The sequence below is a fragment of the Barbatula barbatula genome (genome assembly GCF_947034865.1).
Source record: "Barbatula barbatula genome assembly, chromosome: 1".
Taxonomy (NCBI): Eukaryota; Metazoa; Chordata; class Actinopteri; order Cypriniformes; family Nemacheilidae; genus Barbatula; species Barbatula barbatula.
This window is the reverse complement of record NC_136766.1, coordinates 18,798,672-18,823,556: the sequence shown is the minus strand read 5'-3', so window position 1 is coordinate 18,823,556 and position 24,885 is coordinate 18,798,672. Positions and strand designations below refer to the sequence as shown.

The window sequence follows — 24,885 nt, the reverse complement described above, 5'->3', positions numbered from 1 at the left end:
ACACAATAAGGCCAAATACCAAATAAAATGAATTACAATGTAAAAGATTATTATTGTGGACATAAAGATAAAAATCCGGCTTGTCCTGTAGATGGTGACCTTAACCTCTCGCACGAGGAGACGCGTTTTCTTTCTGGAGAAGTGTCTGCTCTTCTGAATTCCTCTGTGCAAATAGCGAATCCGCCATGGCGTGAGCGCAACTGTCTCTAAAAGGGAATGTAAAATGACACTCTGATTGGTTTACTGCACTTTACGCCCAAAAAACACCCATTACTCATTAAGAGAATCATGACAACAAGTTTAGACCATGCACCCAGGCGAGCCGACCGTTTTCATGCACACCCAATGACACCAAACGCTTATCAAAGAGACACACTCACCAGAAAGATATAAAGAATGAAGAAAAGCTACGGAGTGAAGGGCAGAAAAGGAAGGAGGGAGTATTTACTTTGTTCCTTGATAAGGAGGATCTTTTACATGCATAACTGAACCGAGCAAGGCTGTCCTTGACTCGGTTTCTTTCAGCACAGCATCAGCACAGCACATAGCTTCCTACTCTATTATTTTCTACTTCTTTATCTACTAGTGTGATAAAGGATTTAATTCTCAAGGATATCATTTCCATAAAAAACAGTTCACCCATTCATTAAAATTCAGTTTTCATTCACTCACCTTCAAGTTGTCATTTTGTTCTGATGAACAAAGAGAAAGATATTTTGAAGAATGCAGTTGTAACCCAACACTTCTTGGTCACCATTGAACCATAGTCCGAATTTTTTTACAAAGTCTTTGTTCTGATTTACACAAAATAAGATATTTGGAAGAATGTAGGAAAGCAAATCGTTCTGGGGCACTATTTGGATTGGATTGGATCAAGAAGAGCAAGAAAAATGCGACTGCCTCCGTTGAGAGAGCGAAGAGACCACCATTGTAATTTTACCAGCTCTGGTAGTCAATGGTGGCCAAAAACTGTTTGGTTACAAGCATTCTTATAAAAGTATTTCTCTGTGTTCATCAGAATAAAATAAATGTATAGATTAGGAACAACTCGGGGTGGACTAATGAAGAGAGAATTATTTTTTTGTGGGAAATGTCCCCTTTAAGTGCAAAGGTAACCCGGTGTACATCTTCAGCTTAACTTCACCGTCACACTTAACACTTCATCAAATATTTCTGTCCATGAGATATCAAATGCAAACCTTAAGGTCAATAACAGTTCATTTGAAGGAAATGGGCCTAGGCAAAGCATTAATGTTGTCCTGTGGCTTGACTGCACCCATCCTGTCTGTCTGTGTCTGATCTCCCACAGAGTCAAAGAGGAGGAAGCTGGTGGTCTTGTGTTTCTCGTGTTTTAAGCTTGTTCATATAAAGCCCAACAATAACTTTTGTTTTCCTTAAAACAAGCAACATGTTTGGTCCCCAGACCATTTAGTAAACGTTCATGGAAAAAAAAAACATTATGGAATATAAATTCTTAATAGGTTGACATTTAAAAAAGTGCAACATTCTGGATATATTTGTGTTTACATGTATTATAAAACCTCTGCAGAATGTTTTTTTTAAATCAGGAATCAGGAAGGTCAGGAATCACAGTCACACTCAGGCAAAAATGGTAGACAGACAATAACAAACAAAAGGCACACAAAAAGTCACCAGTACAGTAGTAATAATTATATTGTCTCTGAGCCAATCTAATACACCATCAAAAACCCGCTATTCTCGACTTGCAGCTCGTCTCACTACATATTTACAAACCTATCAGTACTGAATTAATTCTGTTCTTTATTTGGACCTCACAAAGTAGTCTTCCTGTGGTCCATAATCACAATTTTGACTCTTCGAAACATCACACAAGTACTTTTAAGTGAACACACTTACACACATTCACCAAAGCAAAGGGGTGAGGTGTGATTTCAATACCCATGGTGTAGGCTATACCATATCAGAGATATAAGTAGCTTGCAGCTTGACTTAACAAAAACCTTTGACGTTTTAGATTGATTACTGTTAACATACTTCTTTACAATTTGGTAAAATATTTTCATATGCAGCTTGGTTTGGCAATCATCCACTTCTTCTATCGTATGTTGTGCTCGATACATCTCTACACACAATGAGTAAACTCGGAATTCTTTATGGCATGTTAACTAAAGTTCAGAACTGACAGATTCGGCACTTAGGACAAATCTAAGGATAAGATTTATTATAGGTAACACAAAAATCCGTCTCCAAAGTCACCAGCATTCATTTGGACTTCTGTGTCTGAAAGGACAGCATGCCTGTCCTGGCTCTCTCCCAGCTGTATCTCACTCACAGCTGGAACCAGAGCTGCCAAAACAGCCAGCGGGTCTCCAGGCACAGAGTCATTTAACTCCCACTGACGGAGAATGCTTTCGGAACTGACTCCCTCTATTTAAAAATGGCAGCTAGAGTTTTGCAATGGACACTCCAATGCTCAACAAAAACAGGCTGTCTGGGGAAATGACGGGTTGACAGCAGTCTAATCGATAACCAACTGTGACCATTGAAGGCCTTTCCTTTTTTTGTGTTCATTTTGTGGATAGAGGAGGCCTGCTTCCTGTCTTACATGTTGCTGGAATTCTCATGTAATCATTAAAAATGAATAATATTCAAATAAAGACAAGGTTGGGGGAGGGCTGGAATAGTGGGATGAATTATGCTTTCAGTGTTAATGGAGGAAAGAAAGAAAACATAACAGAGCAGTGTAAAATAGTCAATAAAAGACTGCAGGCAAGATTTGGGAAAGTCAATAAACAGTGTAATCTCTCCACCCTGCAGCAAGAGATCACCTGTGCACACACACAGCTGAACAGCGCACAAAAATACGCCCATAATACAAATAATTTTCCCTTAAGCAGTCCGCTAAATTTACATTTTCACCAGCCCAGACAAAATGATAAATGCTCCAGTAGTCTCACAAAGCCAACCTTTTGACTAGCGGCATCAAGTTTCATCCAGATTGTAGCTTTTTGTGGCCAAGGACCCTCTGATCAACCAAAAACAGTTAATTTTAGTGCAGGTTTATATAAAATAAACTATGCAAAATGAATAGGGACAAATTTTAAAATTGCTAAATGGAGAAAGTAAGTTGTGTCGCAAATACTAAATACAGTGATGTTAATTTCTCTAGGACAGTTAACACAATACTACATGCTTCAAACTAAAACTTGATATGTCACTAACTCATTGTGTTAACTTATCTTCCTCATGACTGGGGACTAATGAAAAACCAGTGTGCCTTTACTCTCAATAATATTTGCCTTGGTGTGGGTGTACTGTCACACACTTGACCCCTTTAAGGGTGCACATTATTGTAATATATTACCAATTTACCCATTTTTAGAGTGATTTAATATATTGATAGGTAATATATAGAAACATTTGTTTTCTTTACAGATGGGAATAAAAACTTATTCGTACTGAAAATATTAACCATACTTGAGATACAAGAACCAGTGCACCTAAACAAATTACGTTCTTGTATTGTCAAGTTCAACACTGAATACAATGCATTGTTCTACTTGTTTATCAGCCCACAGACGCCTACAAGTAGACACTCAAACATGGATTATTCTATAGACTACTGGTCCGTTAGCACTTCAAGTTTCATTAGTATTTAGCTTATTTTTCAAATTAACATATTCAATTAATTAAATCTTAAAGATATTTGTATTCAATATTTTGATTTGGTTATAAATGTTCAAATGGTTGTGTAGTGTTAAAAGTTCTTCTGGACCAGAGTTTTTTTCTGAAGTGGTCTACTATCATACTAATGAAAATATTCTCTGGACAGAATTTGCTTCAATGTCTGTAGGAGTACCTGCCAGACTACAGAATATCTGTTGGGAATTTGAGAGACACATGGTGAGCAGAGAGCAAAGCTGAAGGGCAGGCCAAGTAGAGATCTCACTAAAATCAAATAAATCTCATCTGCCTGCATAGTGGTTGTCAAGAGATGCCAAATCTCCCATTTAATCATTCAGGATAATTAGAGAGAAAGAGATTCAGAACAGACACATTTTTAAATTATAGACCTTTAGTTCTTATTGTCATTTTGATGTTTCTGGCTAAAAATATCTATAGCAATTATCTATGACCAATCTCTCACATGAACTTAATGTAGGGTCAGTTTGGGACAAAAAAAAGCAGAAAAAAATGTTTGAGGTTCCCTTAACCTCTTTAATTCCTAAAGATGATAACTTGTTTGAACATGATGTATATGACTGCATTCAAAGTGAATCTTCATGTAGCTTTTAGAAGCAAGGCTGTAACATAACACTTGGGAAACACTGAATGGACAGCTAGGCAGATGAAAATGAACAAAACAGAAAACAAAACAAAGATAAATATTGTATAATAATGTTTTGTATGACCACAGCTGTCATGTGGATGAAGATACAGCATCAGTGATAATGTTGGATAGAGGGAATAAGGATAATTGTCTCAGACAAGTGTCTTCTCCACTCTCAGAAGTAGAAAGTGCATCTGCCTCATGTTTTGAGTTTTGATCGCTACATATTGATGCACTGAGTGTAATTATGAGTCTACGGTAGTAAAAAAAACACAGCAAAACAACACTGTCCTTAGGGAATGATGAAAAGGCTGAATATATGTTAACATGGAAAGGGAGACCCTGGGTGTTTGGGATAGGCTGAACCTCTAGCTATTACATTAGTTGATGTCGGGATGTCTGCCTTGGTAAGAGGGAGGGAATAAAGTAGAGAGGGAGGGATGGAAGGATCTTGTGGGAGGAGAAGTCCTGGAGGAAAAATAAAGCGAGAAACAGAGGCAAGTATCGAAGGCCTGTAGACTAGATGCACGCAGGAAGCCAGAGACTACACAGGCTCTTCCTGAAGCACGCTGAGGCATTTGTTATCAGAGGGAACTCAGCTCAAAACCTAGGGGAAAGGTAAGACATGAACATTATAATTTAGATTAGGTTTATTGGATTATCACATACTGGATAAATAAACTTTTTGGGATTAAAATATTACATGTGTAAAGTACATGAAGAGTATAAATAGGTGTGTGTGTGTATGTGCAAACATACAGCATAATCTGAATAAATGTCCTTGTATTCAAATCAAAGGCACAGCAGCTCTTCATTCTCCACAGCCCAAGGCCTTTCTCTCTGCTGTTGATGCGTTTATGGTTAAGCAGGCAGGACAACAGACACAAAAACTGCCAAAAGCTTTATAGGACAGCTGTAAATAAACACATACACAGTGCCAGAGCAGAAAATTAGACAGTAGGTAAATAGGAAAAAAGTGATGAGATGGAGGTAAGAGGGATAAGACATTTTTTTCTAAATAATTTAGAACATTTCCACAGTTTAACACCCCACTGCTCATTGAACATATACAGCCACACTTTTTTTGTACGTTTTTGCTAACACAATTCCTTATCAGACGGCATGTAGGGCTGGGAAGGTAACTTTTAAAATGTATTTCAATACAGATTAAAAAAGGCAAAATTTGTAACGTATTTTGTTAGATTACACAAATTCTGTAACTTAATCTAGATACTTTAGAATACTTTGTAATACTAATAAGGTACATAACCTAAAGGGACCACAAAACAGAGAACTTCCTCTGCATATTATTTTAAACAACATTAGTCTTCCACAACATATCTTAAATCAAAAAAGCACAATCTTAGAAAGAAGAAAAGGACAAAATGGACAAAATGCTGATGCTCAAAAAGGCAACACAATGCAGAGCTGGGGTGTGTAAACTGTTTTGAATAGGAGACTAAATTGTACTTATTTTATCTTCCATGAAACATATGTGAAAGGTAGTAAGAAAAAAAATCGGAGTTCTGATGATGATCAGAAGTTAAGAAATCAGAATTGCATGAAAAACATACAATTGCAAGATCACACAATTTTGACAGTTAATTTCATGCATTTCTGAATATAACTTTATAGCAAGAGAAAAAAAGTGTATATCTCTCACAATTCTATGAAAAGAATTTACATTTGTGAGATAAAAAGTCGCAATTACCTAAACAAGGGACTCTGAAAACATGAAAACAGTAGTTGATCATTCAGGTAACCACAGACATTAAAGATTCAAGGTTATGTTCATTTTTTATGTGGCAATTTGTATAAATTTGCTCAGTTTGTGTTACGGAGTATATGTAAACTTCTATTGCGTGAAATAGCTTATTCAGAACACTACTAAATAAAATCAATATGCAATTTCTATGAACCCAGATCCTCCTAAAATTTTGCATATTCTGCAAGGGGTATGAAACCTATGAGCAGAACTATAGTTTATGATGCTTTTGCAGATTGCCAAAGAATCACTGATTGCTGTTTACATTAATTGCCCGTTACAGTTAATATATAGCTTAAATGAAATAAATGCCAACAATTCCAAGTAATCACTTTGGTAATCTAAAATACTTTTTGGATGTAACTGTAATTTAATTACCACCATTTAAAAAGTAACTATAATGAAATACAGTTACTGAAATTTGGTATTTTAAATACGTTAAACTAAGTTACATGTATTCCGTTAGTCCCCAGCCCTGGTTGTACACGTCTGTATGTACAACATATGGTTGTACACGTCTGTATGTGAATGCACAAGTGGCACGCACACACATTTATCAGACAATGCGCTCTTCAGTCATGAGTGTTGTCAATCTCACATAAAGCTTTAGATCAGACACTGGTGATAAATCTTTCACTAATGATTTAACACTTTTTCTTCTCGTCGCATGTGTTCTAACTTCAGCTCATTTTTGCTTAGTGACTATGAATGTCACAATCTCTCATTCATTAGAGCCTCAGTCTAACCCCCTGCTTTCACACCCCTTTAGGCTAAACTTCAAACAGTCTAGCGGTTTGAGTTCTGAGTTAAATTTTACAGGCATTTACCAACCACTTCCTGTTTGAGTGCTGGAGTATGGAGTTTTATTAAAAAAAGCAACCAAATGGGTCTAGTCTCTATATTCTCAGTTGCTAGCGTAATTTCAGATGTGTTTAATATGTGAAATCTATTTCAATACTCTATTTTAATACATATGTCTCTGTACAAACACTTTGGACTGTGGATTTTGTGTGTGTGTGTGTGTTCAAATGTTTGAACAACATACAACCAAGAGAATATATAGGCCTATAACTGATTTAAAATGTTAAACAAATATCTTTAAGATGTAATTATATGTGTACGATTAAATATAATATTACTAATAAATAATTAACCGAAAGTGCTTCTGGACCAGTGTTTACATCTTTCAAAGTGGTCTAATGTGCGTGCGTGTATTTTAGATACTAAACCATATTTTGGGGTAAATTTGACCCAAACCTGCTTTTAGAGATGTCCTCATTTATCAAACGTCTATATTTACTTGAACTGACATTGAACTAACAATGCCACTCTAACGATGTCACTCTCTGTTGCTGTGTTCACTTCACAACTTATCTTCGTATGTTTTGCAGATGTCATGGCGGCCGACTTACCGAAGCTCCAAGTTTCGAAACGTCTATGGCAAAGTGGCCAACCGGGAGCACTGTTTCGAAGGCATCCCGATCACAAAGAACGTCCATGACAACCACTTCTGCGCCGTCAACTCCAAGTTCCTCGCCATAGTAACGGAGAGCGCAGGAGGAGGATCATTCATCGTTATCCCGGTCACTCAGGTAACCGGCTACAGTCCAAAAGTCCGGCTACAAGTCCACGCGCGTGCACAATGCAGTGTCACAAACAGAAGCATTGAAGGAATGTTGCTAACTATTCAGGATCCTATTCAGGAACTTTTCTAATGATTAAAACATAAGAAGTGTCTGTTTACATTAAAAGAGAAGCGTTCCATAAATTATTTCCGGTTTGAAGTGGACAAGATCTCATTTGCGAGAGCACGCTAAGGCAGCATTAGTAGTGCCAAGTTACAACACCATATTCAGAGCAGTTGCTTCCGCACAAGTGTTGCAGCTAAACTTCCACGAATATTGTATTTTTTAAACACAATATGAATACAAAATTAATGAAAGTACACACAATTCATGCCACAAGACAGATGCTACTGGGCATGTATTTGTACTTTGATGTCAATGCAAAATGCACAAGCAGCCATATTGTGATTGCAAACCAAGCAATATTACAGGGAAGTACTAATAGATGCAATGCATAAATTATTTACATCTTCACTACTTCACTGCACACTGATGAATCATCCCTCACCCAGATTTTATGTACAAGCCCACATATGGTGCATTCTGAAAAAAACCACAGGCCTCTCACAGTCCACAGTATCCACAGAAAACTTAAGTTGACTCTGTTGTGGTGTGGGATGTATTTTCTTTGCATGGTTTAAGTTTTACTTATAGGAAGCAGCAAAGAATACCAAAAGAATACCATACCAAATATGCTTTATTAAAACAATCCTGTTCTGAAAGAAAATTATCTGTTATATTTCTTCCAAACATTACCTTGTCAAATTAAAACGTTTTTTTCTTTACCTATTGTGTTATTCATTATAAAGTTAAAGAATATAGTGTTAAAATGTGTACGATCAGAAGTGTTCATTGTTGCATCCTTTGCTGTGTAGTTGTTTGTTGGTCAAAGCTCTGTCACACTGTTTACTGTCTGTGTTAAAGTCTTAGTAATGGACAGAAAGCAGATGCTCTTACTTTGATCTCTAGCTTTAATTCTTTAAATTGGACAAGAACTGAAAGCTGTAACCTCATGGCTTCTGACATTGATATTAGCATTTTGCTGGCCTGAATGACATCTGTGCCATATTATAATGCAAAACTGCCGATCATTTATTTAAACCAGACTTTCATTTTTCTTAAAACCTACCATGAAGTCTTGCCTTAAAATATCATGTGTTTTGACCTAAAAGACAGTGTAGCGGTAATAGCATGCAGGTAATTTTAGGAATCTTAAGGTTAAGTTGTTTTTGTTTTAAAATATTTTGTGTAATGATAGAGAATTTGCATATCTCACTTCAAATTCCATCACCCAGCAAGTTTCTGTACTGCACAGGGAGCACAAACAGAAGGAATGACACACACTTAATCATTTATCATTTGACAATGAGATTGTAGCACGCATCCTCTCATTTCCAGCTGTACCCCACAGTCATCTCCTCTCTTTATTCTGTCTTTTCTTCTCGCTTCTTGGGTGCATCCGGTCATGCTTAACTGCCCAGTGTTCCTAGAGATCCTTGGTTACTGTCTTGGTTACATAACTATCAATAGCACTTTTGTGATAAGCATTCAAAGCAATCCAGTTAATGTGTGATGTAGAAGGCCAACATTGCGCCCTTAATGTGCTCATTTACAAAGTTTGTGCCTCCAGCTGATGGGCTCCCAGGCCTTGGAAGAGCAGTTGACAGGCTTTCCCAAATGTGTTTCTCTAGACACCACATTAGGGGGGTTTACCTCTTTTTCACATTCAATCTCACCTGCCACATTTGTTAAATACTGGTAGACTCTTCCGTGACAGCACTGAAATCCACTTAATGTATTTCATTGTGACTTACATTATACAGTGTTTATATGTTATTTACTTGGCAGCCGTATTAATCCATATAGCAAGTTTCAGTGATTGCTTCAATGAAGTGCATTGAAACCATTATCTTGTTGCTAAAGGCATGTTTTACCAGCTTGTTCAATAAGAACTTGTGCTAAGTTTCCCAATTTAATTATAATTTGCATATACTGTATATTTGTTTACAGGATATGCTCATCACATACACATTATGGTCTTATATCTTTATTCAAACCAAAATTAGTTTGAGCCATTATATTGCTTAAATCCTTTCCTAGGGCCTTATTACATGGACAACTGACGGATTGAATTCCTCATATGACAAAGGAGCTTTAGTTGTGGAATGGAAACTGCATACAGAAACCATGATGGGATGGCTTTGGAAGGAGAGAAAAAAGAGAATGAATAGAAGTCTGTGGTGTTGGTGATGATGTCATCATTAATTGTTTAACCATTTGGAAATACAGTTTCGTTCCCTTGACCTGCCAGGCAGCTGTGGCCAGAATTGTCTTTAAATGGTAATGAGGTTGCGCTAACAGTTTGGGATGATATCAGAATTCCTTAATAATGTACAACGTTCATTAAAACGCAGAAGCAGACGAGAAAAGAGCTACAGACACGCACATGCACACATACATAAACACATAAGAGGGAGTCTGGGCCATCTGGCAACACTGATAGGAAACTGCCAACCAGTTCAGGCTACCTTAATGTGCCTAAAAGCTCTTTTTACAAGACCTCCACACCCATTTTTATAATGCCTCGGCTAACATACAATAGGCTCAGAGAACTCAAATGCCCTTTGCTCATAACTTTATTTGGGATACATGGAAAAAATGTGTATTGGAATATGCTGGATAATATTGAAGAGCCAAGACCTTATCCCAAACATAACATAGAGAAGCACTGGCCATGGCTGAATCAAAAGCAGAAAATTGCTGTTTTTGATTCGGCCAGTGTTAATTTTTTGGTGCTGTTCTTTATCAATTTTTAGAAAGAAATTATTCTACCCATATGTGCAGACAGTCTCCTTTGTGTGAGGGCAATATTTGGTGTGTTCAAAGAAATATCCCTACCACTTGCAGTCAAGAACAGCCAGTCAAGTAGTGAGTGGGTGCTCAACTGCAAACAGCAATCCGGACATAACAGATATATTTGAAACATGCCCATTGTTAATTGTATTTAGCATCAGTTTTCTTTTTCATTTTTCTATTAAGGATCTTAGATTTGTGATGACATCCTAATCATTGTTATCACATGGCCTTTCCAGTCCTTCATGGTACCGCTCACAATAAAGGGTGTGGCTACATATATTTTCGTTCTCATCTCTTTTTTTTCTCTTGACTGTAAAATCATTAAAGGAACAGTTCACCCAAAAAAAATATTCTGTCTTCATTTACTCACCCTCAAGTTGTTCCAAATCTATGTATATTTCTTTGTTGTGATGAACACATACATGCTTGTAACCAAACAGTTCTTGGTCACAATTGACTACCATAGGAAAAAATGCTTTATAAATTTCTTTGTTCTGTTGAACACAAAAGAAGATGTTTTGAAGAATTAAGAAAGCAAACCATTCTGGAGCACTTTTAATAGTTTACAGTTGTTGTAAATGTATATGTATCTCAATAATCTTTTCTTAATAAGCCTTAATAATCGATTATTTTCTCTCCTCATTACCCCCCATTTCCAGTGTTTCTGACCACCCAACATACTTTTTATTTATCTTATTTAAGAGGCAATGATTCTGTTTTATGAGTGGACACAGGACATTTTATAATCTTTATACTCTTCCTCCTATGGGAAATCAAAAAGACATTTCAACATTCTAACTCAGGAAAAATCTATTAAATGAGCGATAACCTCAAGCAATGACTGTGCTAATTTAATGTTATAATTTAACAGAGAACAAATCACAGACATGCTTTTTTATCAAATTTGAACATAGCAAAATAGCAGAGACCTCATCGAGATGAGGAGCTGGAGGAGTTTGTCACATTCAGTCTGCCATGAGTTCAATGCTTTAACATAGGCTGTTCTGAATCAAGGAACTTTTACACTTAACCCCCTTTGATCCAAACGTCACACTATCTCAGTGCACTGCTTAAAAAAATCCAGATTTAAAAGTGTAGAAGACTCTTTCTCAACCTACCCATTCTTTCTTTAATCATGCATGAACTAAACTACAAATCCCAAAGGACCTTAGAAGGAGGTCAATGGACTAAGGTGACATCAAACATTCATGACATCAGGCTCCACATCCTACTGCTCACCGCAAAGACTATAGTTATGTAGCGCCATACGGTGGACATTTGCGTGCATTACAATGTTAAAACGATCAGTTCTATCTATCTATTGAAAGGACATCAGTAACCCGTGATTCCCTTCCGCAGTTTGGCCGTATTGAAGCTCACCATCCAAAGGTCTGCGGTCACCAAGGCAACGTGCTGGATATCAAATGGAATCCCTTCCACGACAACATAATTGCTTCTTGTTCAGAAGACTCTTCTGTAAGTATGAATTAGTGTACAAACATTAAGAAGCCCCTTCTGGTGCAATACAAACATCTGTTTGCAGTTGTTCATCTCTGTTTTTATTAATTGAAATAACTTGCCATATTTTCATCATATTGGTGTTGCAATGTATTCATGTACACACTCAAATTTTAGATTCACACCAAAGAAAGGAATAATTTTTTTATAAAAGACAAAAAGGAAATTCATGAAAATGTCTACAAGAAAATGCCAGCATTTACCTTATATGTACAATGGACAACAACATTATTAAACAAACAACAATATCATTGCATAGTGCTCTGGGATACTTGGTATTAGTCAATTGTGGCATTCTGGAGTAAAATATAAACTGTATGTGTCAGGTGCGGATATGGGAGATTCCCGATGGGGGACTAAGAAGGAATTTGACGGAGGCTGTATTAGAACTGTATGGCCACAGCAGGCGTGTGGGCCTTATAGAATGGCACCCAACCTCTAGTGGGATTCTGTTCAGTGCTGGCTATGACTACAAGGTAATGAATTATTTTACAATGTCGTTTGGCATTCTAACATGTAACAATATAAGTGACTGATGTTATTTCATAGTTTACAAATAACAGTAAACTAAAAGTTCTATTCTATTAATCATATACTTTTTAAAAACCTGAACTGTGATCGTGACCTTTGAAAAGTAAATCTCAAATTTTTAACAGCGAAAGCCTGAGTTGTATCAGATGTTTGTGCCTTCCTACAGATCCTCATCTGGAATCTTGAGATCGGCGAGCCAGTGAAAATGATTGACTGCCACACAGATGTGATCCTCTGCATGACATTTAACACTGACGGAAGCCTGTTGGCCACCAGCTGCAAAGACAAGAAACTCCGTGTCGTTGAGCCGCGCTCTGGCAAAGTGCTACAGGTGTGGTTTATTCACATTCAAATATTTATTCATGTGGTAAACAGACACACTCAAAGGCAGCTCTATAAGACATTCAGCAAAGAGGGACATTTTTAGAGTAACCAAAGTTTTGTCTTCAACCCTGATGTTTACAGAACTGTGACAACTGCGAAAATAGTTTGCATAACTGAAATCCTTGTTGCCTTTTTCTGCTGTTGATCAGGAGGCGAATTTTAAGAACCACAAGGTGAACCGTGTTGTGTTCCTAGGCAACATGAAGCGACTCTTAACCACAGGTGTGTCTCGCTGGAACACACGTCAGATCGCTCTCTGGGACCAGGTGAGAACAACCTGTGTGTGCACGCGTCTGTGTGTTTTCAATGGGATTAATTCCCTGAACTCAACCAGAAATACACATTGTCCCTGATGTCTGCATTGCCCTAAAGATATTACCCCTTAGAAAGTCATTATGTTTTCTTCTCTGCTTCTTCCCTGTAAATGCTGTCTGATAATCACATTCATTGTTCAAGCTAAACAGCTACACCCCGCCACAATGAGGAGAGAATATTCGTAAAGAAGCGTATCGCTTTGTCCTTACCAACTGATGATTGGTGGGGCTCAAAGAATAACTTGTGACATATCCAAAACAGTTTTGTTAAAGGTCAAAGGTTAAAAATCATCTATGAACACTTATCTTCTGGAAAAAAAATTGTGTTTTAAAGTTATGTGTACCTCTCATTGACAGGAGGATTTGTCCATGCCGATCATTGAGGAAGAGATTGATGGACTTTCAGGACTGCTTTTTCCCTTTTATGATCCAGACACACATATGCTCTATCTAGCAGGCAAGGTACACATTACCCTATACAGATGAGGATTCTCATGAATATAATGATAAAAGATAATGACTTTAAGGAAAAAATTGAATTCACTGACTAAGACAGTGTGATTGTAGGGTGATGGGAACATCCGGTACTACGAGATCACTCAGGAGAAACCTTATCTGCAGTATCTCATGGAGTTTAGGTCCCCTGCTCCTCAGAAAGGGCTTGGTAAGACTGAATTTACCCCATCAATAACAATGATATATCATTTCAATTGTGTATATTGTGTAACATATTGTCAAAGAAAACATTGACGTGCATTACATTTATGCATTTGCCAGCTGCCCATTTTAAAATAGATTTACTTACAGTGAATACATGTTTTTTTTATTATAAGTATGTGTATTCCTGGGAATCAAACCTACAAACTTTGAAATGCTAATGCAATGCTCAATCTATCTAGCTACGGGACCATCTTTTACGTCACCTGATGTTTTGTCATATGTGTGTTTTGATAGGAGTGATGACGAAACACGGACTGGATGTAGGAGCATGTGAGGTTTTCAGATTTTATAAGTTGGTGACTCTGAAGGGCCTCATTGAGCCGATCTCTATGATCGTTCCAAGAAGGGTGAGCAAAACTCTCAACCCATATTAGTTAACTGTGTTCCTTTATAACTTATTAACACGTTTCGCATCTGTTTTTTAGTTTTATTAAATGACTGCAAATTTGAAAGTTCAGTTCCGCTGAAGGTTGAAACAAGTGCATGATGGTCCCGGTGACAGTTGTGTATCTTGCTTAACACCATAATCAAGCAACAAACCTGATAGAGGAATCCATCACTTCTGAATTGCTGGTGTAAATGTCATCTCACTAAGATGAGAGTTGTGAGCCATGTAATGTCCTCCGTGTGATACAGTACACATTTGCTGGACCATTATTTTTAGGACTTTGAGGCACAGAGTGACTGCATTTTCTCAACCCCACGAATGTAATGCAATCATGATCTCTATCCACTAATCTACATTTATATAATTTATAATGACAAAATGACACATTGAAAGTTGTCCAGTCAAGAATTAAACCCATACCTCAGTATTTATTCAAAGTACAAAATGCTGGGTTATATCCACCCAGTGTTGGGTCAAAGCTGGGCAATCCTATACCATTGGGTTATAATTAACCTATGCTGGGTTGTTTCAAATCAGAATTTTGGGTTGTTGTAACCTATTCTAGGGTAATTTAACCCACCCATTGGGTTTGTCCATATTTGACCAAATGATGATGGGTTGAAATAAGCATGTTGCACTTTGAATAAATAACCCAACGAGTGTATATGTATCAGAAGCCTTGCAATCATGCAAGCCCACCTGCTAAGTGCTGATCTTTCTATGACCCTCCATATGTTTGTTTGACCTTTGGACCCAACCTGAAATATTTGATTATTACTAGAGCCTAACAACTAGGCAACTTTGCACGCTCATGTACTAATAAACCTAAGCTACTGAATAATTTCAATGTATCCATACAAATAGTGTAAAAAACAGTAATGAGGACCTCTTTCTATTCAGTCAGAAACATATCAGGAGGACATATACCCCATGACTGCTGGGACAGAACCTGCTTTGTCAGCTGATGAGTGGCTCAGTGGAATCAGCCGAGGTAAAGGCCCACATTAATTTTCTTAAAATAAAACAACCACTTTGAAGGAGAAACAAAACCTAAAGGCTTAAATAAAATTGAAATGTGTTTGCACTTCTAGGTCCTGTGCTCATGTCCTTGAAGGAGGGATACAAACGACCCAATAATCTGGTTTTTAAGGCCCCTGTTAAGGAGAAAAAGAGTGTGGTGGTCAATGGAATTGACCTGCTGGAAAACGTCCCTCCCCGTACTGAAAATGAGGTGACTATTTTATTACCAAGACACAATGAAGATGTATTAGGGTTGATATACTGAAAGGGCAATGCAATTGTGCATGTGTACCACTTCTTGCTGAGAAGTATGTGTATATTCTATTTCTCATATATTGACCTTTGACTTGTTGAAAATGTTTGTTTAGGGCTTAAAAAACAGCCTTAATATTTAATAAGGAAGGAAGCTAAAGGTGACTGTAGGAAGGGATGAAACTCAATAAGGTCAAAATAAAAGAATCTTGTGCAAAACTTAGCTTATCAATTAATAATATACTTGTATAATCAAGCTACGGATACCATTAAAATGCTTGTGTGTAATAACCCTGTGCTTTGTGCTCCACAGCTCCTGCGAATGTTCTTCAGACAGAAGGACGAGTTACGGCGACTAAAGGATGAACTCACTCAAAAGGACATTAAGATCCGACAACTTGAGCTGGAGCTCAATAACATAAGAAACAGCCCAAACATCAACAACAGTAACAACAGCAATGGTAGCAGCATTTGACATGGAATCTGTTTCTCTTGATCTCCTCTCCTACTGTAACTGGAGGTCCCCAGCACTGCTGAAAGTCCATGTGGGCTTCCTTTTTCCAAACACACAGATATCTCAAAATCTCAAGGCACTTTGTTTAGCAGTGTTTAACCCCCAGTGTTCACCCCACAAGTGCTAGTGTGTGCTAAACGGACATTAACGGCGCGATGGTTCACTAACCCTGTGAAAACTCTTCCATCCAATGACCTACCTCCATGTACCTGCAGTGGATTGATTCTCTAGATGTTGTGAAGTGAAGAGTTCCAAGTAAAGGCACAAAACTCACATGTATGTACAGGGGAGGTGTGGTTGGAAGTGAGGTGTAGAGGGTTAAAATTCATTTTATTGCTTTTTTATCTTTTTAACTATCATTTCTCTCACTCTTTTTTGCATATGAAAGTTGAATGCAAGAGTTATAGTCTTGCATTGGGTTGCTTTTAAAATAACTTGGTACAAGCTATTGACATTATCATCTCATCATTTTAGACTTTACTATATTTAATTGTTAGTATTATTTATTTTGCTTTTACCTTATCTGATATGACATTGTTCTCAACTCAATATAGAGCCATAGTCATTAAGACAGTATTTTAATAAGGTCATATATATACAGGCTTTATTTATCTCATATGACTTTTGAATAGGCTTGTTACAGTAGTGATTTCATGTAGAATACTCAAAACTCACAGTTAGGTAATAATACACAATAGATCCAAGTGATCATCGTCTCTGAAAATTGAGTTTTTACTAGCGTGAGCTGGGCACTTGTGGTGCCCTCGTTCCACGTTGTTTACTTGCATGCAGTGGACAGAAAAGTATATTAAAGGCAGTGTATAAAATGTTTTAAATGGGTTTGTGAACAGCAACCAATGTCTAAATAAAAACATCAGAGACTCTTTTCAGAAGGATCTGGAAAAGTTTGAAATGAAAGCGACTTGAAGTGAGATATACAGAATTGAGAAAGCTATAGCAAAAGAGAGAGAGAGAGAGTTGTGCTGGTAAATTCTTGATTTGTGGTCCAGCAATAAAATGAATTTATGCTGGTACTGTTTTAAACTGTGATTCAAAAAGAAAAGTGAAGAATTGCTTTTTCTTAACGTTTCCGATAAAAATAGTCTATTTGTGGTTCCATCTTTTATTTTAAAAACATGTTCTTATGTCGAAGAGATTGATGCTTGGAATTATCCTTCCACATGTAATATTCAAATAATTGAACCATTATACAGATTGCTTCTGAAATTAGATCTAAATGATTGTGCACTGTATTCAGCTTTAAAACTGCAAAGTGGACAAATTACGCCAAATAACATGTGCAGTTAGTCACTCTTCCTCCCAAGCTTACCTAATTATAATGTTGAAATAGATAAAGCCAATATCTTGACCAGCTAATCTTACCATTTACTGCACCAGCTGTGATCAGGTTTTCAAGTGTTATTAACATTTTCTTACCTAATCTTTACTAAAATGTGCCGATTGCTCAATTCTTTAATGATCCATTGATTATAAATTAGGCCTTCGACCCACATTGACCAGCGTGGAATACAAGTGGCTTAAGTGCCGCTGCTAGCCATTTTGGTGCCCTAAGCATAATTCCATTATGATGCCCCTGATAGAAAAGGGTGCACTTTGAGGAGTCTGACAGCAGGGGGCAGTAAAAGCACAGTCTTGCACATAGCGGCGCAAAGGCCTACGCCTCGTCATGCAGCAGGCAACACAGCATTCTAATATTGTTACATTGAAACATTCGAGCATTTCAGACATTTTAATTGTGGTGCAATGGGGACACTGAGTGCCTTGGCCTTTCACTCACTGCTTAAATTAAGTAGTATTCACTGTAGCATTAGTATTTATGCGGGCCTAAAACATTGCTTACACACTGAGCTGTACAATCCAAATTCTCTCATGCTTTATAATTGATAGTCTATAAAATCGTGGGTGCAAATTTGGATGTTAACAGTGGGAAGTGCCTGAATATCTAATGTCTCGTAAACATTATTTGGTATAGCACTGTCTACACAAGCATGCGTTTTGTTGAAATATTTCATGCTGAATGCATGAGTCTTAAGATTTATAAGGCTAGACATTAGGCTAGCCTGTCTGACATTAGTAGGTAATCACTATTTCTGCGATCAACAGTCTTGACTACAGCATACCATGCAGAATAAAAAAGGCCTTTCTGAAGAGTAACACTTCAGATGCTGAGTTAAAACCAATTGTTGTCTTGACTCAATGAAGCTGTCCATCTCATTCAAGCAATTACAGCAAGGCACCTCATATAAGTTGAGATGGACTTCAATGCTTGTTTGTTTAAATGAACACATGCTTATACAGTAAATATTGATTTGGACAAAAATGCTGACTTCTGTATATGTGAAATCTGAAAGTCTTTTTTTAATAAAAATTTCAACCAGAATGATTTGAATACTGGATACAGCTCAGTTAATATTACGTATACTTGTTTTCTAAACCATCAGCAAGTCAATTCTGAATATTTACATAATATCTAGTTATGTATCATCAAAACAATATACAAGCTATTTTCCCTGAGCGTCACAATGCATTTTAAACTTATAATATCAGCGACATTACACACTTGCCATCTTTTAACAAGACTGGAAATATACAACCTATCCATCAATCATGTCTAATAACAGTGCCATTACAATGTGTGGATTTTCTGTGGCCAAAAATATGTTGGCTGCTAGAAGAGATATTTCAAATTACCATACAGGTGCTTGTTTTCATTCATTTTATTACAGTTAATGGTTACAACTGAGATTATTGGTGAAAATGTCTGCCATTATCAAAGGGAATCAGAAAAAAATATATTTGGTCATTATTTACAAAGAACACGAAACCTCTGAACTATCCACACAAGGGAGAAGGGGATTTGGGACTCATTTGACAAGGGCAGACATTCGGCTCTGAACATTAAAAACAGAATAAAATAAAATCACATTGAGAGGTTGAACTGTGCATGTCCAAGTAGACATCATGATGTATTCTTCATGCTTAAACAGCATGTCACATGGTGGTGATGATGACGATAATGATGAAAACGCCAAAAGAAACGCAATACACAAATAAAAGATGCAATAAAAAAAGTGGGTTAGAAAATGTTCTTCCTTGTAATCCAGTAGTCAACTTTAAAATAGAGTCAGCCATGCACTGCTAAAAGGTTTTTGGTTTTTTTAATACATAAGTCATCACCAGCATTTAGGCATCAACAGTAAAGAGGGAAAAATTACAAAGAGCATACTGGTCTTTTTCCAACAATAATAAATTTCCACATGGTGTTGTCAGCCATGAAGAGCTTTTGGAGATAATGAATGGAATCAAACTCAAAGTACAAACCAAACCAAACCAAAATAAAACAACAACAACAGCAACAACAAAATAAAGAAGCTAAAAACAAATATTTTAACTGTGTCCTCGTTTATACTAAGCCCACCCCTACCATTTGAATACCTCCCCAAACCATCGCCGAGTGACAATAGGACAGATATACAGGGATTAAACGGTCAGATCACAAGGGCGATTTCAGGTTCAGTCATCATCTTCCTCCCCTTCCTCCCCTTCCTCATCCAGGTCTCTTTTCCTTTTCTGACCCCGCTCCTCCTCTGTAAGCACAACAACAGAGGACCATTTTTTAAATGCTTCTTTTGTTTTACTTCCAACCATCCAGTTTACAGCACTAAACAGCCATCTGAGGATAGTAGCTTTTACAATTTCCAGAATGCCATCAAAACGATTCACTTACCACATTCTTCCTCATCATCTACCTCTCCATCATTTAACTCCTCCTCTTCCTCTTCCTAAATTGAGAAACAAATTCATTAAATAATGTATGGGTTTATTTATGCTGGCTCATCAATATTTCCGAGCATTCACCTCTCCACTGATGTCCTCCTCTTCTTCCTCTTCTCCTTCTTCCTCATCATCATCTTCTCCCTCCTCTTCATCTTCATCTCCTGGAGCTGCATCCTCATCGTACTCCTCGTCCTCCCCCTCTATAGACAAAAAAGATGATCAATGAGAGCTTCGTTTCTAATATCACTATACTAAGAGTGAAATTCAATAAGACTCTTCAAATTTGTACCATCTTCGTCATCCTCATCATCATCTATCCCTTCAACATATGCTTCAGCATCAGAGTCTGGTGCTTCTTTATCTTCTTTGTCATATCCGTCGAGATACGTTAATTGAGGGAGTAGCTTAAAAACGTTTTCTCTGTAGTCATTCAGGTTTGTCACCTCACAGTTGAACAAGTCTAAACTTTTGAGGCTTTCCAATTTTTTCTGTTGGGGAAGGACAATATTTCTTTAGCACTTACGAAAACCAAAACATTTGTTACATAGACAAAAGTATTAATATATTTCAAACTCTCCTAATTTAAATTGTGTAACAAATGATATACAACAAGTTCATAAGCTCTTACCAGGGGTTCGATGGTGCTGAGGTCTTTAATTTTGTTGCCACTGAGGTTAAGATGGGTGAGGTTTGGACATTTCTCTGCCAGTACCTCCAGACCCCCTGAGATTCTGTTATCACTAAGCTCAAGCTATAGAGAATTTGCAATATTAAAATATAATTCCAAAAATAATTCCAAGATGACTATTTGTAGCGTACTAAACCTAATAGAACACACCATTTAAGCTGAATGTTATTTACCTTTTTGAGTTTGTTTAGCTTCGGCAAATTGGCAACTGATGTTAAGCCTACGTTGATTGTGCTTAGAAATTCCAGTTCCTCAAACTCATCAGTGAGGCCCTCGATTTTGCCCTCATTTGACCGACAGTTGTCGAGCACTAGTTCTTTCACCTGTTAACAGGGCAAAGCAACATTACGTTACTTCTCGCACCACTTGTAAAAGTCTGTTGCCAACCTGTTAACAACTTAATGCAGACAGGATGGGTAATGTGGTTAAACCAGACACATACTAATAACTTGCAAGATGCCAAGAAACGTCTATAATGGTTTTAACAAATGATAATACGTTTAGGAAATGTCTGATGTTACTTTTTTCAGTTAGCACATAATTGTCAACAATAACTCAAGTGTACGAAATGAATGCCAATTTTGAACAGCAGATCAATACATTAAAGATATTACAAATTAAGACATAAACATAGAAGTGCTGAAATAAGTGCACCGAGGCTAAACAAAACAAGCCACCACTGAGTATGCCGTCTACAGTGAGACATAGGGGAGTATGTTTGCAGCGTGTAAATGACAATCAAACATCTGACTCCCACTCCGTTTACCCCGTCTAACAAAATGGCTGACTCCGCAACAAGCGGCGTACATTGCTCATGGTAGAGTATATTTACTATAGTGTTTGCATGCTGAAAAGGCAACGAAAAGACGCGTTAAACATAAGCGGCGTGTTACACAAAATCCAATACATTGTCTCGGAACAGCAAAGACACGAGGACGGACACAATAATTCGCCAGTAGGAGGGGCAGAGAAGCGCATGATAATGCAACGGAGTCGATCTTTAAGCCCGAGGTATTGACTTCCATGGAATAAAATCGAAAATTCCGGCTTCATGTCCACTCGACTGTCGATTGTCAACGGTTCCAAGTCGCGGAAAGGGTTTAAGCGGCAACGTGGGGAATCTCTGCTCGGTTAAATACCGTGCGTCTTTGTTGTTGGTTAAAATGGCGGCTTGTCCTAGATCTGGGAACTAGAGCAGCGCAGCTTCAAGTTGCGTAGGGCTCACATAAGCGCCCAGTCAGTGTCAATAACAAGCAAAGCCACACGGCTGAAAATCTCCTTTTACCGCCAGTGGATTTGTACAGAGAGCACACAGCCGACCAGAACGCGGTTATGACATTTTTATTACGAGTTACACGATAGTGCATTTAGATATGCGTAAAGGGGCAATAGCAGGGACATTGATAATGTTGCACGGAATTCATCACAGAACGCGGCAGCTACACGCATGGGGACAGATTGATATAAAACCCCTAGGTTATTTATAAAGAGAGGGGGGCGCTAATTTGATTTTTGCATTCAGGCAATCAATGTCGTCGACATATAATCCCGTTTTAAATAGGTTTGAGCACATTTACGCAACTAGGTATGCTGTGACACGGGTTCATTTCTACAACGCGATTGAACAACAAATGCGTCGTTACGCGCATTTTCCTCTAAACCAAAAGAGGTGAAATTTAGTAACGTAACAAACCCTCACGATAATATCCCGCCTCAGCATTTATATAACTTTCCGTGAATAGAGAACAAATACAAATGTGTTCAGTTAAGGGTTAAATCTGTTATAAAATCGTCTTGTTAAAGAGATACCGCGACATTTAATGACTGATCGGGATATCATACGCTACCTGTCAAATCATCTGCACAGCAATTCACGAAATATGTCCCACAACAAGTTACCGAACTGGCCAACGACCACTTTGACTGGCATGTATGATTGTTGAATTGAAAATGGAGACGTGAACTGACGGCAGGCTACTTTTGCAGCACTAAGGATGCAAAGGAAAAGGGCGCGTTCGGGGGCTACAAAGTTACAAATATGGCTTCTTACGCCGCTTCCCTTGTTTATACACTAAGTGCATGGAGCTCTCAGTTTCCGACCACAGCATCAATCAAAAGCTCCCTCGAAACTAAAGTAAAACTTACACCTCGTATGTGGCTATATTGAGCTAACAATATTTAGTGTTTTATGCTCGTAACAAAGTCGCCGCAAACTTTTCATTCAAGACATCATCAACTTGACGCGTGCACATCTAACGTTAGCGTTGCCCATCCACGCAGAACTCCTCTAACCAACAGTTTTAAGAAATCATACCCCTCAGGAATAATAAATATGCTTACGTCTGACGGCGTTCGGTTCCGCAACTCCAGGTGAATTCTCTTTTTCATATCCATCGTACTGGACGCTAAACGAGTGATTTAAACCAAAGAGCGCAGTTAGACTTGTAGTCTTTGCAGCACATTCAGCTATAGCCTCTTAACAAACTAGCTATTGCGAGTCTCACAAACATGATGCCTCAATGGGTGGGAGTTGGGTGTGGGATTGTCGTCACCGGCGACCAATTAGAAGCGCCAAATGGAATGTGAAAATACTTACAACTGGTACGGCGACCAATCAATGCTCGATCAGAAACTGGGTGGGGTTACATGAACTGTTAGGTTGATTCGGCGAATCTGTTTTAGGGTGACATCTATGCGATAAAATCAACCGAACTGTCGAAAGCGCCAAAGACTAAACGGGGATAGGATGGTTACTTCAGTTTTGACTAATTTATGACACTTACATGAGTTGCGGGAGTACACATAGGGCCTCTTGAAAATATTTTAAAATAAACCGTTGTGTTGGTTGTTAAAATTCAACAGTCACGTGAAACAAGTTGACGATGAATGTAAACATAATAAACTACTGCCCTCTGCGTTATCGCTGATAGTTCCTTGGCGAGTGGTAAAGTGACTTTAGACGACTAGATGTAAAAACATCAGGAAAACACGACCCCTCCCCCTTTTGAGAGTCGGTTCAGGAGGGAACGCACATTGGAAATCACCGAGGCATTTGCGCTAAAACCTATTTACTTTTCTTCTCGTTTACGCAGTGAACGCATGCTCTGCCTAATGCTATCAGTGCATACACGTAACAATAACATTCACCCGTGGAAAGTGAGTTGACTGATCATCACTGTAAGATAATTCGTTGAGTCCGAAATATGTTAATGCTGATATGCACGTAGCTTAGTATTATAGTAGATCGAGCAGTTAGGGTGTATTCTTTGGACAAGAAAGGCTGTTTTTCTAATTAAATAAGAGCACGGCTTAAAGCATAAAACATGCATCTTTAATACGATATTAAAAACCGACGCTGTTTATTTTTACGATTGATCTCGCTGTAGAGGTCTCGTGCTACATCAACGCACGCAAGTTTCCAGTACTCGCTGGTTTTATTGAAAACAAGCTCGTCACATGCACTTGACTGCCACATCGCACACTCCAACCACGGACCCACGCTTTTTCCTACAGTTCAAACCAGCCAATCATATTTCGGGGGAGCATTCACTTCCGCTTCTCGCTTTGACTATTGTTGGTAATAAGGGAAAAAAACAAGGTCACCTGACTGTGCCGGCGCCATCTTGACTCGCAAAATACAACACATTCAAATATTTATAAAACCATTTATTGACTCTTAAAACGAACAAAAAGCAGTAGACTTTACCTATATTTGATGTCATGTCTGTGTGTCGCTCCGCTACCCCTTAGAAAAAACTGTAGAGCAACTGCTTGGCGCATGATTGTTTTCACAAGTGCACCGCCTGGGTTGTTTGTTGCGAGAGCGCATTTCACTGGCGACTCTGTCGTTTTATAACGTTATTTCGAAATCTGTTCATACCAGGACATTTTGCCCTTGAAGAAATCAGGAAAAAATCTTCCTCCCTCGATCTGGCCATTGCCTCCAACCCGCGCAAGCAGGCTATTCTCAAGCCCTTTTGATTGTACTTGCGCATTAGTTGAGACCATTTTTCCTCTGGGTGTGTCTCACTCGTTGTCTGAACGCCCTTGCTAGCAGTACCGCATCAACTGTGTGTGGATTGCATTGCAGAGTGCGTGCTAGATATGCGCAGAGCCAAATCGTATTCGCACGGTTTGTGGCACACGAACGCGCACTGTCTCTCCTTTTCACACCACGGACGGCTAACTATTATGTGCACC

At 38.1% G+C, this 24,885-nt stretch overlaps 2 protein-coding genes and 1 long non-coding RNA gene across 5 annotated transcripts in view; 1 reads left to right on the top strand and 2 right to left on the bottom strand.

Annotated features, from left to right (window-relative positions):
- coro2ba (coronin, actin binding protein, 2Ba) overlaps positions 1 to 18,607 on the top strand; it is a 30,193-nt gene extending 11,586 nt beyond the window's left edge. The window contains exons 1-12 of one of the 2 annotated variants that reach the window (XM_079468923.1): positions 4,806 to 4,930; positions 7,469 to 7,669; positions 11,918 to 12,034; positions 12,403 to 12,552; positions 12,774 to 12,938; positions 13,141 to 13,257; positions 13,663 to 13,767; positions 13,873 to 13,969; positions 14,260 to 14,372; positions 15,314 to 15,404; positions 15,505 to 15,644; positions 15,999 to 17,230. In XM_079468923.1, coding sequence (XP_079325049.1) covers positions 7,469 to 7,669; positions 11,918 to 12,034; positions 12,403 to 12,552; positions 12,774 to 12,938; positions 13,141 to 13,257; positions 13,663 to 13,767; positions 13,873 to 13,969; positions 14,260 to 14,372; positions 15,314 to 15,404; positions 15,505 to 15,644; positions 15,999 to 16,160 — 1,458 coding nt within the window. In that variant the 5' untranslated portion in view covers positions 4,806 to 4,930 and the 3' untranslated portion in view covers positions 16,161 to 17,230. Of the gene's footprint in view, positions 1 to 4,805; positions 4,931 to 7,468; positions 7,670 to 11,917; positions 12,035 to 12,402; positions 12,553 to 12,773; positions 12,939 to 13,140; positions 13,258 to 13,662; positions 13,768 to 13,872; positions 13,970 to 14,259; positions 14,373 to 15,313; positions 15,405 to 15,504; positions 15,645 to 15,998 lie in introns of those variants that run through there. The other variant, XM_079468922.1, reaches the window with a different exon arrangement.
- Positions 3,965 to 7,675, bottom strand: LOC306901287. Its single transcript, XR_013787376.1, has 3 exons — positions 7,490 to 7,675; positions 5,072 to 5,225; positions 3,965 to 4,919 (listed from the first exon to the last, which is right to left on the bottom strand). It is a non-coding gene; the product is annotated as an uncharacterized lncRNA (long non-coding RNA).
- On the bottom strand, positions 18,556 to 24,826 carry anp32a (acidic (leucine-rich) nuclear phosphoprotein 32 family, member A). 2 transcript variants are annotated; one of them, XM_079468947.1, is made up of 8 exons: positions 24,392 to 24,826; positions 23,026 to 23,090; positions 20,859 to 21,008; positions 20,626 to 20,748; positions 20,287 to 20,485; positions 20,079 to 20,197; positions 19,948 to 20,002; positions 18,556 to 19,807 (listed from the first exon to the last, which is right to left on the bottom strand). In XM_079468947.1, exons 1-8 carry the CDS (start codon positions 24,405 to 24,407, stop codon positions 19,734 to 19,736), a joined length of 801 nt encoding a protein of 266 aa, XP_079325073.1. In that variant the 5' UTR covers positions 24,408 to 24,826; the 3' UTR covers positions 18,556 to 19,733. The 2 variants fall into 2 exon arrangements, with proteins under 2 accessions (XP_079325073.1, XP_079325074.1); XM_079468948.1 differs by lacking the exon at positions 24,392 to 24,826 and adding an exon at positions 23,282 to 24,216.
- Positions 24,827 to 24,885: the final 59 nt, after the last annotated feature.

What these genes read in the sequence shown, in the direction of transcription:
- anp32a (XM_079468947.1), bottom strand. An exon ending in GGAACCGAACGCCGTCAGAC is followed by an intron (nt 21,009 to 23,025) that starts GTAAGCATATTT and finishes CCCTGTTAACAG; the next exon opens with GTGAAAGAACTAGTGCTCGA. An exon ending in AGCTAAACAAACTCAAAAAG is followed by an intron (nt 20,749 to 20,858) that starts GTAAATAACATT and finishes AATTCTCTATAG; the next exon opens with CTTGAGCTTAGTGATAACAG.